Raw genomic sequence first — 16,306 nt, 5'->3', positions numbered from 1 at the left:
TATGTTTAATGCTTGACGTAATTTAACAGTTTTATGGAAATGTTAACAACCGTTATATTCACAATAAATCAGTTAACTTATTATCAACAGTCTTATTAACATTAATAAAACAAGACAGTCTCACAGCCTTTCAAGTTAGAGCTAAGATGACCTAGAGTTGTAGTAGAGCGCACGCAATACAACTGAGACAGTGAGCCTTTAAATAAATCAACTAATCTACGTAACGTAAATTGAATCTGAAGAATTAAAATAACACAACTTTGAAATTTCAATATATTTATTTATAAGGGAGATTCTATTTATCACTGGATTATTGAATCGTTTGTAGTATTTTTATTGTGAAAAGATACCAAAATAAAGAACCCAAAGGATGAATCATATAATTATAAAGATTGTATTTTTGTTTGTAATGAATTAACTATAAACTACTGAACCGATTTTAATTAAGTTTGGCACAGAGACAGACGAAACGTTTAGAAGTAACATAGCATTTTTTGTAAAATTATGGTTTTACCCGAGCGAAGCCGGGGTAGGCCGCTAATATTATACAACAAGAAGGTAAATATAAAAAAGCGGACTATCTCTTGTTGGGATCGTTTATGAAATAAAAAGTGATAGAAGAGTACTACTACTTTTACATATTACTTATTTTATACCATTTGTTTCCTTACATTTACTAGATTGTATGAGCCGCCAATATGTAACTACGACCACGTGGCACAGCGCGCTCTATATGACAATACCTATACTGAGTTGAAAACTAATAAAAATACGGGATTGCAATGCGAATATGAATAAAATAGAAACTAGAATGGTTATAATCGAGATTACAATCGTAATTTAATTAACCGTAGGTACAGAAAATGAAACGTTCAAATTTATCTACTACCGATTTATGATAGGTTTAATTGCTTACACAATTCTATACAACTCATAGTGCAGTCACGTATCTTTGATCGTCATATTTTTATTAATTTAACTGAGATAAACTTAGAGTGGGTTGCACTAATCAACTTTAACGTTAACACTGCACAGAAAAACGCAAGAAATTTTTTATAAATGTCAGCGGCGGGCAGGTCAAAGTCAACGTCAAAGTAGACTGCCGCAATTTTAGTAGAGCCTAGCTATTTTTAATTAGGGGCTTTGACGCAGGTTCAAGTTTTGTCCGCAACATTACGGTAAACCTCATATTATATAGATCACTTCGGATTCTACCCTAGTTCAGGTTCGGTTCGTTTCATTAGATATTTATGACGATTAAATTATCTAGGATATTTCACCATTTCGCTATTCAAAATCTTAACCAAAGGTATCTTACATTTGATTTAGATCTAAAATAGTAGCTAATCAATTTGAATTAACGGCTTTTCCTCATTGAGACAAGACAGCGCGATGCGACGCGACGCGAGGTCAAATATATGCACCTATGTTAGTATGTCCTATGTACATTTTATACGATTCTCGATATAGTTGTCACACGCAAGTTGCCGCCTTTGTAACCCAGGGTCTTTTGCGCTCTTTTTGTGAACTTGTCTATACCTTAATGTACTATACGTAAATGTATTCACTGAAATTGAATTGAATATAAATGAAAATGAATAACTCATTTCGTACAAAAGAGTATACAATATATATATATATATATTGCATATATAATGCTCATCTATCTACTGCCCCAAAATAAATATGACTTTTTTCCTCTTCCGATAAAATCAGTGTGATGTACCTACGTTGAAAAGAAAATAAACCAATTTAATAAAGGTAGGTATGATGGCGCGGCCACTCGCTTAACTACTGTCCAAGGGTGATCAATTATTGATGGCACTGAAAGCTTCCCTTCCCGATACATGTATATACATATAGCCGCATACCTGCTAGACGCATATAAAATGAGACCACGCCCATTTGCAGTGTATTATACTCGATACATTCATAAATGATTAGGCTTGACGATCGACTGTCGATTGAAGGTTGGGTTGGCGCGAATGGTAGGCAATTTTCAGTGGAATAGATATCCTACACTTAATCAAACCCTATTCATTGAACAAAATTATGAAGAACACAATATACTTTTCACATACAAGCTGTTGCCAGCGGCTCCATCCGTGCAGTAGCCCGTATCTGCATATCAAAAAAGGTTACCTCAATCCAATGATCCTATTCAAAGTTAAAGATAGACAAACAAAGGACCATCAATAATTCTTACATATTATAAAACAAAGTCCTCTGCGTCGTCTAACTATCTGTTCGCGATATACTGAAAAATACTTCACTTATTTTTATGCGGTTTTCACCAATAGATAGTGAGATTCCTGAGGAAGGTGGAGGATGGGCCGCTATCTATAATCATTCAAAGTAAATTAAAACAGATCCAACTCAAAACTGACAATCGGCAAACACACTCGACACCATCTTAGCACCCCCACTCGACAACTGATAGCCACACACATAAAACATAATTTTGCTCCCCTCTCTTTGCTCAGTACTCTTCATTTGACAGATCGGAATAAATTATTAAAGCTTTTTTTATTTAATTTTAGGGCAATACTCATTTTCCGTGTTTATTTCTTCCAAGTGTGTTTTTATTATGTTTACTGTCCTTCCGCCCTTGTTTGCACTGGTATATTATTGGCGTACAATACTTGATTTGATGAGCCCTTCGTATAAGGCTTAGGAAGCCGTATTATTACAGCGATTCTTTGTTTGTGCAGTAATACTGTAGCCTATAAATAGTTACCTATGTGCACAAAAGGGTGTTGGTTGGGACCTACTATAGTTAGCAAGTAGGTAAGATTAGACCGAATAAAATAATTTTGTCTCTGATTTTTTCACAACATAATTTCTTAAGAAACAAATAATATCTGTTTAATTCTTGGTGACTTTATAGACGGATGGGTATTGCATCATTCTATTCCAGTTCTATCATTGTCTTCTTTATTTATGAAATTTCTTTGATACTCCACAGATAAATATTTTTTTATATTTCCACCATCCATCGATAACTATTTCGTTATCCAAAAATACAATATTTATTTCTCCAGTTGTATCTACTTTATCTTTTATTTCGTACTATTTCCATAAAATATGGCGCCTTTATTTATCGCTTAATTACAATCATTACACGTTATATCCATAGCTAAAATGGACGATACGTGGAAACACACAATTATTATTTGTCTATGAAATCCAAATAATGAATCATAAACGATTGAACAAATACTTTAGCAATAATGCATTAGCATAGAAATGTATGTTTACGGGCTAATGGCATCGTAATATTTAGTTCCGACAAAGCGTATGCTTATCACAGTACTGTACTATGATGTATTAATGTAACATATACTATCAATACAGATAAGTCATATCTCAGGTGATACTAGATTTAATAAAAATGAGAATAGAGAATTAGATTATTCATAGAGTAATTTTCGAGTTTATTTATTTATTGTTAGGTTCCTTGTGGAGCAACGTTTTTACAATTATTTTTCGGCAAAAGACGGGAATTCAGTTTCTGTGACCACATTAGTATCTCTTATTATAGCTTAGATTCTATATCAAAATAGATTATTAGGTACTATTGTATATGTAATTAATAATACATGTTGAATCCCAAAACATTTAGCTAAAAAAATCAGATTGACACAAGGTAATGTCATTCGAACACAAATGTATAAAAGGTACATTATATACGTATAGAACTAGTACATCGTTAGTGGTTTCCTTGCTTTATCTATGTTTTTACTAATTACAACAATACACGCAAGCTTCTAGCTAATGGAAAGACAAGGAAAGACATATTTATTGTCCTTATTATCATCATTATACTTGCAAGTCGCACAGGTAAAATATTAAAAATCACAATCTTAATATAGCACATCATTGGGTTGACTTTATTTGGCGTAGGAGTTACAATGGCTATTAATATCAGTTCCTATGCCTAATTGCTATGTATATTATGTATGTATGCTATATACCTTATACTCTGTCATGCCGGTTTCACAAACACAGTCCTGGGTCTGTATATGTGGAGTCCTGGGTTGGAGTCGGTTTCGATATTGTTCAAAATTTGTTTTAATAAACCAGGTTAAACTCTGTTGAATAAATGCTTGCATGCATTTTCCCAGTCTGCTCTGTATCTCCGACCCATCTTCTCCAACTAAAACGATATCATCAGCGAACATCATACACCAGGACGCTTCCTCTTGGATGTCTGATGTTAGTGCATCCATTATAAGAATAAATAGAAAAGGACTTAATGCCTCCGCATCCCTGGTGTAGACCCACACCAACACTGAACCTATCGGTGACACCATATGACAAAATATGACCACCTCGGAGTGGAGCAATTACGAAGCCTTAGTTATGTCAACGGCCTTTATTGGTACCCTTCAGTGGTTCTCTATTATTGAATCTCTTACTCTAATGGGACTCATCCATATCTCCTATCGCTGCGACAATATTTTAGCTGCGTTTCGTTCAAAATACCTCGAGTTCTTAGGAGTGAAAATACTTGGCAATTTTCTGTAGTATATTACTTTTTTCGTATTCAAGAAAAGAAACACAAAGTGGCATATTGTAAATCTTTACATTTATATGTAACTTGTCTCAAATTGTGTACTTATTTAGTCTAACAGTGTAAGGAATCCTACGGAAAACAGCTTGTTTTGCGGGTTTAGTTATTCTTACTAGAAGAATTCTTAAGTTATTTTAACGTAGTCCTTTAGAATAGCGCCTTCAATAAACACTTTCCAACCAACCCCCAGGGTTGAAATATATACTTTATCATTACATAATTTTTACATACGCGTTATAAACCATCATAGATAATATAAATCCATAGATAAGCGTTATGTTTGAACGCGCGGGCGCCAACCAATGATACCGCGCTTCAGTATCGATAAAGTTGTTTCAATTTCCAATATTATTAGTAACGATTTTGTTATGCCAAAGTAAATTTAAAAGTATTCAAGTTAATAGTAGTTTTGTTACCAGATCACAAAAATAACCATTTTTTTGCTTATTGTAAACATTGCAATTACTAAACTTGATCTCTCCAAAACATTTCTCACATCACATCCAATGTGTATAAATGTTTTAGATATATAGAAAAACATGGCAATTTTTTATTTATGTCTAATTTGAACATAAAAATATGAAATTTGAAATTAAATTTACATGAAAAAGAAAGTGAACAAGTCTTTGTCGACATTCCGCTCTGTTTAAAGAAAACAAGTCTGGGCACTCAACGTCTCTCAGAGTTTGAGTGGGGTTGTGTGTGCAGAGTAACTTATGCTATTATTTCTAAGTCAACCTTCCCTGTGTTTGACCAAATCTGTTGACGTCCCTTCTCTGCTCTTTAATCTTTTACCGACCAATCTACGATACTATTTATTCAATAAATATCTTTTATTTGCTATATGCATCGTTCAACTTATTACTTCACCCGTACACTTGCATCGTCAATAGTTTAAATATTAATCTAGTATTTGTACATAAGGAACTGACATAAAAATTGTATTTAAATTAATAGTCACCTCTTTCTAAATCTTGAAATATTGATCGTAATGACCAATGAGGAATGTTTTATTAAGTATCCCAGACACGCCATCATCAATCTAAAGATTAACTATTTATACATAATCAACACGCAATAATAAGTGTCTAAACAAGACATTAAATGGAATATAACAAATGATCACACAGTCGTTTGATTAATTGAGTGTTATTTTTTCTGATTTTTGTATCAATTATTAGGTACTTTACTAAATTATATGCACAAAAAATCCCTATGTGACCTAAGCTAATGAATCAAGACAGTTTCAATGTAGGTACATAATAATTTTCAAGCCTTAATAGAAATGGATTGAATAACGAAGATAAACTATTTACTTAAAAAACGGTCCATTTATGTGGGTACGGTGCTCTCTAATCGACCGTTCGACAATCTTCTGTAAATTAGGCGTAATACAGTGTGTGTGCATTCTCAGCTCAGCAAGCTCCAAAAAATTGTTCATTACTCAAAATTTCTTTTTATATAGCATGTTTTCCGACAATATGGCTGCATGTTCTGTTTTGTCCTAATTTTATTTTAAGATTTAGAGACAGTTTAGTCTGAGATCCGGAGTCTCTTTATTGCATCTTCAGAATGGAAACATTTTGGAAATTTTGAAAATAGTTGCGCGACGTAAATGTTAAAAGTCACTTAATTTCAAGAGCTGATTTTCATTTTGACGTTAAAAATAATTACATCGTAAGCAGACAGGTGACACTTAATGCAGCTGCGAGCTTATCTAGAATCCATATAAGTAAAGGTCTTATCGTTTGTGGTCGTATGTACCGAAGTAAGGATGAATTGTGATGAGGCAATTTGTGTTTGCAGTTGCTCGTGAGCAACAGCGGGGCGGGCACGGGTGGAGCGGCGACCAGTCCTGACGGCGGGTCCAGCTCGGCGCCCCCGCTGTCCCCGGGCGGGTCGGCCGTGGCCGGAGGGGCCTTGTCTCCCGGAGCCGGCAGCCACGCAAGCACCCCCGCCGCGTCTTGCTGCGACACCCCGAGGCCAATCATCACGGATCCCGTCTCCGGCCAGACCGTCTGTTCCTGTCAGTACGACGGCGCAAGACTTGCCCTCTCGTCCTATCCGAGGCTCTCGAGCGCAGCTGTGGGAGTTTATGGAACGCCCTACCCGTCGACAGACCAGAACCCCTATCCTAGCATCGGCGTAGACAGCTCCGCATTCTACTCGCCACTGGTATGTAGCTTGCACATTACTTTCCGGTACTAACCGGTTCCGTATTCTAGAATTTTTATTGAAAATACACATTGTAAATAACAATCGAGTCCAATAGCCAATTTCTTTTAGCCAAGTGCAAATTGGTATCAATAGGCCGTTTGCCGTATATGAAGCAAGGTTTATCGCTCTCGGATACGTGTTTGGCTGTTCTGGCGTAGCGTGCCAGCAGCGCGCTAACCGGTCCGTGCGCGCTCGCCCAGAAAACCACCGACACCTCGCAGGCCCGCGCCACCGCCCTGTCACGAAGCATTAATATTTAAACACCAAATAAACGTAAAATCCAACCGCTATTATTACACCAATTACCTATATCGGACACTCTTTGTCTTTTATTCAAGGTGACACAAAAATTCGTGTCTATCTATGATGTTTTGATCTATAAAATATGAAATGTATCCAATTTGCGGTCGATGGCGCGGTGAAACTACTTCGGTTAACACCTTGTCTGGGTATAGGGGACAAATGGGCGGTCGCTGTGTGTGCCGCTCGTAATCCCTATAAGGGATTACTAAAGTCGCGAAAGAATCGATTGTCCGTTCTCCAGTGCAAACGAGGACTCTATAAATATAACTTTTTATAGAAATGCCATTGTGTGAAATCTGTCTTTCGGATAAAACCAGTTCGTTTTCCGGCTATTTTACTGTGTTATCGAGACTTAAACCTTTTCCTGCTGAATACATGTGAAATCCGTTAAGCCCTGAAAATCCTATTCAATGCGTGATCCTTTTTCGTCAAGTAGTTAAGCGGTATATTCTCCCTTTAATCTTGAAAAGCGCTCATAACATTTTCTCGTGCTTCATAATTATTTTCGTTCTTTGTTTTAGTGCCTTTGGTCGCGGTTTACATATCATCATGATTGCGTATTGCGTTCCGTCTTAATTTGTAGATTGCAGTAGAGATAAGTAAGCCGCGAATCGTTCCGGACGTTTTTATGAAAATATGAGTTCAGTCAACTCAAGGTAATTATAATATCAAGTGGCACTGGCAACTGGATAAATGTGGATGCATCCTAAAGCGGCAACAGTTAGATCTCTATCTGTCATTGTATTTAACGAGCCCGCCTGTACCTACTGTGACCTGTGCATGTTTAATAACAGGTGTTTAAATGTATGTATAATATGGTGTCATTGTGTGCTCTGTGCTCATACCTAACTCACGCCAAGCCGGGCCGGTTTCGTGCCAGCGACAATTTAGCGAACAATGACGATGCTCTGCCACGAACACGCTGCGCTGTTTGCGGCTGTGAGTAAGACCACCTTAAGTGAAAAAAAACTTTACGAGTTGAGTAATAAGGTTTATTTCAGGGGTGTAAGTCTGATTAAGGTTGAAGGAGAAAATATTCAACTGCCATTTTTGTAGACTGGCGACGCCGGTGGCGCCGTCCTGTTGAGTTGTGACTTACTAACAATGCATGCAGCGCCATCTTTTATCTATTGTGCGCCTTTGATAATCAATAAAGGGTTGGTTTGTGTAGTCGGGCCCGCGCTCATATTTTTTTAACGATGTATTAGCGCTGCCGTTTCAACGGTTAACAGGTTTCTTCATTAACACTACTATGGAATTGCTACCTTTGGTATTGATACGGATATAAATATAAAACGCTCGAGGAGTCCTTGGTTTGTGCTGTCAATATTTAAAAAATAATCATTAAAATTAAAAGAGTGGATTGAGTCCATATTATGTCTTGAGATGAGTAAATTTATTTTTGCCGTGTATTCTAAGCAAACGCAATGCAAAATTTTATCATACCTTATTGAAATGCGCATATTGATTCTTAACTCTCGGTGGTCTTTAAAAGAATTACTTCTGTTTTTGGAAATGGACATGCCATCTTTTCTTGAGGGAAAGCAGGGCATCGACCTTGCTAGTGAACATTGTCGGTAACCACTTTCTATGACGAAGTTTATATATATATATATATCGTACGTGTGTGTTAGGTGTACATACATCGATACATTACAGAAAAATTAAACGTAACTATGCTTTGGTTGAGAAAACCTATTTATTTAAATAATACAGAAAATAGTATAAAATAAAACTAAACAAAAAAGTAGGTGTTTTAAAAGCCACTCTTTTTAATTCCATTGAAGTCACGGAATATTACTTTGAATAAAAACTGCCTGTACGTTTTACTAGGTCATAATTAATTGCAAACAAGATATTTTATGTTGTGCATGAATGTAAACATACATACATTGTGTCACGGTGTTGCTTATCAACGCTGTCACATTTTCACAGACATTTCAAAGTAATGACAACGTAAATAAACCATGTTTTAGATAATATAACCTATGTAAAGTTTGTTTTTACTACTACGTTTTCAGTTGTAAAACAATGAAGTGTTTATATTTATCAGCGCTTCTGGGCTAAATGGGTTCTCCCATAGAAATATCCTGAAAGTTGGAAAATGGAAAACTCCTCTTGAACTCTGACAAATAACTCCTTTAGTTTTGTAATAATTTTGGGGTACCTATATGGTCTTTAATACTTTGTTAGTTGACGTAAGATTTTTTATTTTAATAAGATCATTAATTTTGACCGCTACTTGACTGGGTAAGACTATTATATAAATAGAACTAATTTCTAGCAGCTTAAAATTTGTGTATTAGACCTTTTTTACGTAGAAAAGCAAAATTATCTTGTGTTCACACTCAATTTTAAATATCTTCATTCATCGGCTTCAGTTCCTGAATATGGAAGTCAGCTTTCTCTTTTATAACAAATGCTAAACATTTTGTAAAGATTCTCACATTCTGCTATTTAAAAGTTCAGTCTTTGTTAAAGCTTCACAACCAGTAGAGCATGACAAACAGTTTAATCTCCATTTAACCGACTGCTGGCACTGAGAATGTGCGTTATAAAATCCGTCGTCAAACCAACTGCATGTGTGTCGTGCTCGTACGCATCTCAAATGTTTATTGCAAGCGGAAATCTCTGAACTCAACCCTCGCTGCATTATACTTTATAACCGAATGATGGACATATGACGACGACATTCCGAATTGATGTCTCTTGCGCAGACATTTGTCATTATATCTAAATTATTTAGTGCTTTAGCTTTAGCCAGTTAAGACTCACTTATATCCCATAGTCTAAACATATGTGTGAACGTTCAGTTATATGAACTATAATAAATTATGTACCGAGAAATCCGCATAAAAAACCGCGCAGTAATTTTTGAGTTTATCGCAAACAGACGCGGCTAAGGAATTTGTTTTATAATATGTAAGGATGAATTGTACAAGTATTATATAAAGAAGGATGCCCAAACATTTAGCCAGCTTGTTATGTGAAGTAGCTCAATCTGAAAAGCAAAAAACTTTAGAAGAATTATTGTTCACACTGCAATGCTTACATTAAATTTAAAATAACCCTGACAAGTTGAAAATAAAGAGCAAAAAAAGATTGCACGCTATTAATAAAAAAATATTCAATTGTTTTCAATTTCCGTCCATTACGTTAAAATAATCACGGCTGATTTCAAGTAATAATCAAAATTCAATATGGAAAACGGCGACAACCACGAAATTGCTACTTATACATTTAAATGTCTATCGGCGATAAAAAATATGGAAAATTATGGTGAAGTAAACGTAAAAGTATGTATTATTACTGAAATGAACAAAGAACAACAATAAAATTGCTGTCAAACAATACTTGAGTAGTAGTTAATCATCCCAATTCATCTCGCATTTAATCAATCATTATTGATGAAATCATAAAGATGACGTCAAACACCAAAAAAAAAAATCTCTTAACAAGTCGGTATTCAAGCACGAAACTTTAGCCATTTCATTATCACGACTCTAAATTAAACGGCGGATAAGCGAAGGAAGAAACAGTCGGTCGCGACTGTAAAAACGTAACAAAACGTCGATTTAAATACATCACTAATCTTAAGTCAAAGAGAATAAGTTCGGAGAGACCTGATTCAATTACAAGGGCGTTGGAAGGAAATGGGACGATGCGCGTGAGACGACGAAAGAACGAGATGGGAGAAAATAAATAAAAGTTTAAAAGAATCAGGCGAATTGAGAATAGCCATTAAGGTGTTAATGAGAACCTTATTAAGCCGTCTACTCCCAGTGGGTGGTCGAAAGAGGCTTGTTCATTAATCACAGATTAAAGCTCGCCCTAATTATCAAATCTGTATCGATATACAACAATAGCCCGCGGTTTCTGATACCTTATCTGATGCTCTTTGTTCAAAAGTGAGGATAGGGTTATAAATTGTGCTTCTATAATGTAATTAGTATGTCTAAATGATCAGATTATAGTGATATTAATCATCTTGGCCGACTACATTATCTAAATTATTGCATTGAACACTAATTAAGTAAATTAAAATTATTTACCAATACCTATATTTACTAAATTAAAATAAGTGCCATAAATTAATGACTAATAAATTAAATACAAACTTAATATGATCTTAAAAAAATACAAATTGCACAGCCCATCAAGGTACGCCCTTGATGGGCTGTGCAATTTGTTCAGCTTCGGCTACGTGCCCAAAAGGCTGGCTGCATAGCCTATTTACACAATGAATTGAGAATAATTGTATTTATAGTTCTTATAGGATTATGGTGCTATAATTTAATAAGCACCCAACAACGAATGACAATCATGTTGTATAGGAGATTCTTATAAAATCTAGTAATTTCTATAAAATGGCATATAGGTACCCATTCATGTTAACTAATTCATATTATTGGATTTATACAGAATTCCGCTTTTATGATGACCGCATTATCCTACTTACCTGCATTTATGCCTGATATTACAGGAGTGTAAAAGCCAACTCATTAAATGTTAAAATCTGGCGTTTATTTTATTTTAGATCTCAATATTATTGTTGGCTTAATTGATAATAATATTCTGCAAACGTTTAAAAATGAAATAAAACAAAAATATTATTTCCGTGGAAAAAACGTAGGTATTGTTTTTACAAACAAATAAACGAAAAATTTAAGAACTGACATAGACTTATAGCAAACCGCGCGCTCATGAAGTTCGTGGACGTTACGGAGCACGCGTCCATTGTTCTGACATCCGTCAACGGACGTTACTGACGTACGTCGACGAATGTCAAGATATGTAATGTAACATGACAACCTATGGAATACAATGAAGCACAACGGAGCCGCAACTCGCTACGTTGACGCAACGTAGCAGTGAGGCCTGACCCTAACACAGCCTGATACAATAATGTAGCTACAGTAAAATGTATTGCCAGTTACCATGCTTGTTCATTAAATAATTGTCATCAAGCAACTAAGGTTCCTTCCATACACTCGAATTCTTTCATGGTAGAGAATCGTCGACATTAAGTGGAATGAAACACACACATCAACCTTCTTGGCAATATCCATCGCTTCTACAATTCACACACTACGTTATAAATTATTAACAAGAGTGCAGGATCCCACACGGTGTTTTCCTTCACTTTTTCTTGTAATAAATTTTGCAATTTTGGTTAGGTCGATTTGATGTGGCGTCGACTGTACCACATAGTATGTGAACGTTGGCTTTATTTATAGAAAATAATTAAATGTTACGACATTGGTGTGTTCACTGAAGGAATGTTTAATTACTAAGATTTCTGTCACTAAAGTTGATTTGCACTAAAATTGAAATTAATATAATATCTAACATCCAATGAATATGTTAAATATGTGAAGTTGCCTTTTTTACAGATTAAGCAATTGTGGTATTAAAGTACCTATACTAAAATAATAATTTTACCATTCATTCAACTTTAATTTCGTTTTTCGATACATAGAATATTAAAACCAGTTCCAAGCGAGTGGTTTCCCTTTAGGATAGGACAACTCCATATCCTCCCGTGGATGTCGTACCAGGCGACTAAGGGACACTCACGTATATTATATAATATAGCCTGAGATGAGAAAGAGATATAAAACCAGTTCTGAAATGTAAATTAATACTTAATTAGTGTTGTAAAGAATAAAGTATTTATTTAACTATTATTTTAATGGCCCATGTTCTAAAGGTGGCCTTTTATGGTACAGTCTATAGCACATAAACCTATCCTAATTCGTTTAAAATTCGTCACTATTACAACGGCCTAGAGACCTATGTAGGGTAATTTGACATGCGGTTGACTGTAATGTTTAGCCGGAGTTTTATTTATATCCCGGACGAGAATGACATGAGAATGACCCATCATTCCTATCCCATAAATTAGTTTGGAGCGACCTTGCTTCCCAAATATAAAGAGACAGTTTTATTTTAATTAGACTCAAGATTCGTTTTAAAACTTATAAATGATCAGACCTGAATAAAATCCAAAGAAGCTTATTTTTTTATTGCATCCATTCATATTTTTTTTATAATTTTGATAACACTGTGTCTTTATAATTTTGGTAACATTATAATTTTGACAACCTAGATGACATAAATACCGAAGTGTGGTCTCACTATAAGAGTGTGTCACTATAGTTACTAGAAATTACAGGTGCGCTTCACTGCCTGTTCTAGTTAATGCTCTAAAATATCTAGTATATTAATTTTAGCAATCAGTAGCATTTTGTTTTTCGAAACATTATGTAGTATTATTATTGATTAACGGATTATCAGCTACCTATTTTAATAACATTCGCACTATACCATGTGCAAGATAAACCGACACATGTCGACATATGTCATTTTGCCCCGGCCTATTTGTCCAAATGCTGGCCGCCATCGCTTTACGATATCGCCAGTGAAACGTGGGTGGGCTTATCTATAGGTACATCAGCGATTTATGTCAAATGCGTTATAGTCTGATTACCTATGTGACAACCGATAAAATGTTGTGAAGCGCCGCCTCGCAGTGATTGACATCGCCCGTGTTTACACTGTGATATCGTGACGGTCTTCTGTGTCGGCCTTATCTGCCGCACAACGCTTTCCAACCAAGATGGTTGAATTAACGCCTAAAATACCTATATTTTCCACATGTCAACACTCATTAACATAATCAAATACCGCACTGTCTCCTTTTCCAAAATTACACAAATTTGATGTTATTTGAAACGATTTTCGCACATCGTTTCCCCGTTTTCCATTGCCATCAAAACGCAATAATTTCGAGAGAACACATAAATACGTTCCATCGTTGGGAACATCAAAACGGTCCCGCTACTTAAACGAGATTTACAATTTAAAAACAAAGAACAACTGTTCTAACGATACATAAATCACAAAGTTTTCCACTTCCGCACTAAGTGGAAGGGCTGTCAACTGTGTCATCTGTCGTTGGCCATTTAGCATTCATAATCATTTACAAACAATAGGTCGGCAGGCCGCAACCCTAATCTCACCTCGGACGCGTTAATTACTCCACAAATATACTCGTCTTTGCAGTAAGCGTTCACTTGCTGACTTTAATGAGTAAGCAAACAGCGCGCGCTGACCGCGGTCGCCGCGCCCGCGCCCGCTCATAAATCTTCGGCTTTTCCCGATTTCCCCGGACTCCCGTCGAGCCGTCCCTCGTCCACTCACACTCTTATAAATTACCAACACGCTTTCACTATAAATCAAAGAATGGCCAGCCTAAATGTATTTACTATTGTTTGAATACACCTACAACTATCGTAATCGGCGCTGCATATTTCATCGGAGGTTGCACGGCAGACGTTAGTCAGCAATCTGCGGACGATACCGGAAATTTGTTAGAGCCCTTTGTTTTGGTCCGGAACCGAGAATATTATGGACTTTCCGCAGTATGAGGCGGCGCGATTAATCTTAAGCGAAAAGTTTGCGCGGTCGCTTGACCGAAGGAAATCGCATAATGGGAGATAATTGAAAGGAGGCGACGGGGTGAAAGGGTCGCATCCGCTTTGAATACAAACAATTATATTAGACGTGTCGTTTACGAAGCATTCTGTGACCATTTAACAACATAAAGGTGCTTATTTCGACCGTTATCTTGGCCGGAAGTTGAATAAAAAACGTGATCCGAGCATAATTTCTGACCGCGCCGGCCGAAGAACCACCTCTGCGCATTAGTTGAATAAAAAATAAGGTGTCGATTGAACTTGAGATAGCCACATTATTATTTAATTTAAGTTTCAAGTTTGTTTTAGAGTTCCGTGGGTAAAAAATTGAAACGACGTGTTTAATTTTACACCTTGTCGTTTATCACCACATAACATAACCTGTCTCCAATTTTTAAGTACCTACATTACTTTGTATTAGAGGTAGATATAAGAAAATAATTACATGTTCCCAAAACATCGTGTAGTGAAATTTACTTAGGTAAGATTTTTTTTATGAGTTATGAAAGTCTTGTCCAACGTCTTACTCAAATTGAATAATACTCACGATTGGTATGAATAAGATTAGTCGACAATGTGTTTTTGTCATCTCTACATCCGTATCGCAAAAAAATTAATACAATTACCTTGAAATGGCGAGTTTAATGCCGTTTATAATATTATGACTGCTGAAGAGATCCGGGACCACCGCGGAGCGGGCCCTAATTCAGAGCAGAATAAATGATACGTCAGTGACAACAAAGCCAATGAAGATATTTCGTGAAATGGCACCACTAGTCATTGTACATTCAGCGGAAAATAATCGCGCACAGCTTTACATTTGGTGAATTCGGAGAGAGTTTTTTGCCAGTTATTGTAACTCTTCGGACAGATGTCACAGCCAGGATTCCCCGCACAAAGGATCCCCGGGGGCGTATTGTCCTCTCCCGAACTTTGACGTCGCCCATTAACACTGACACCTCCAACATTTATTTTTGTATCTAAATAATAAGTATAATTTATTTATATAGCTTTATTCATAGTTATTGCTCTAAATGGTTTTTAATGTCCTTATTTTATAAGTAATTTATACGAGGTATACAGCTGCTTTGTACCCTCGACGGCCGAGTGATGGCTATTAGCTGCGCATCAGATAAATATGTTATGCGATAAACGGCGAGCCGGAAACCCGCGGCTTGCTTAACTTTTAATTTGTACGTTGTCACTCGCATTATAGACGTCAAACAAGACTTTTTCATATGTCATGCATGGAGTAGCTCGCTGATAACCATAATTTATAATCTTGTGAATCGTAAGCTATTATTATGCAGAGTCGTGCGCGGTTTGCTGTGGCTACATTTTCTTTTTCTTTTCACGAACATTAAGATGATGCTAGTAAACGTAGGAACGTAACGACATTTATTAAAATTAAATGAGTTTTGACTTTGTAATTACACAATCTAAAAAATTATGAGTAGGAGATATTATTATAACCAATTAACAAGTAATTCGATTGATCTAAATATATATTAGCGTCATGCTGTCGCCATCCCATAAATAAATAAACAATAAAGTGGAATTAAACAAGTCAATTGGAGCTCTGCAGACAATGTGCGGTCAGGTTGTGTCGGGCCGTAACTCTGGCATCGTAAACGGTATCAATTAGACGGTTGAGACCGATAAAGCTCCAGTTTAATTAGGAAAACAAACAACAGACGGCCTTTAATGAGCCGTGAGTGCGGGGGAGGTAATAAGG

General features: G+C 36.0%; 1 protein-coding gene across 3 annotated transcripts in view; it reads left to right on the top strand.

Annotated features, from left to right (window-relative positions):
* LOC128683049 (homeobox protein araucan-like) overlaps nucleotides 1-16,306 on the top strand; it is an 88,643-nt gene that overhangs the window by 48,271 nt on the left and 24,066 nt on the right. For all 3 annotated transcript variants that reach the window (XM_053768245.2, XM_053768243.2, XM_053768244.2), the window contains exon 2: nucleotides 6,380-6,748. In XM_053768245.2, the coding sequence (XP_053624220.1) occupies nucleotides 6,380-6,748 (369 nt within the window). The remainder of the gene's footprint in view (nucleotides 1-6,379; nucleotides 6,749-16,306) is intronic.

This window comes from Plodia interpunctella, chromosome Z (assembly GCF_027563975.2).
Source record: "Plodia interpunctella isolate USDA-ARS_2022_Savannah chromosome Z, ilPloInte3.2, whole genome shotgun sequence".
Classification (NCBI taxonomy): domain Eukaryota; kingdom Metazoa; phylum Arthropoda; class Insecta; order Lepidoptera; family Pyralidae; genus Plodia; species Plodia interpunctella.
The sequence above is the reverse complement of the archived record's forward strand: the minus strand, read 5'-3'. Positions and strand labels throughout refer to the sequence as shown.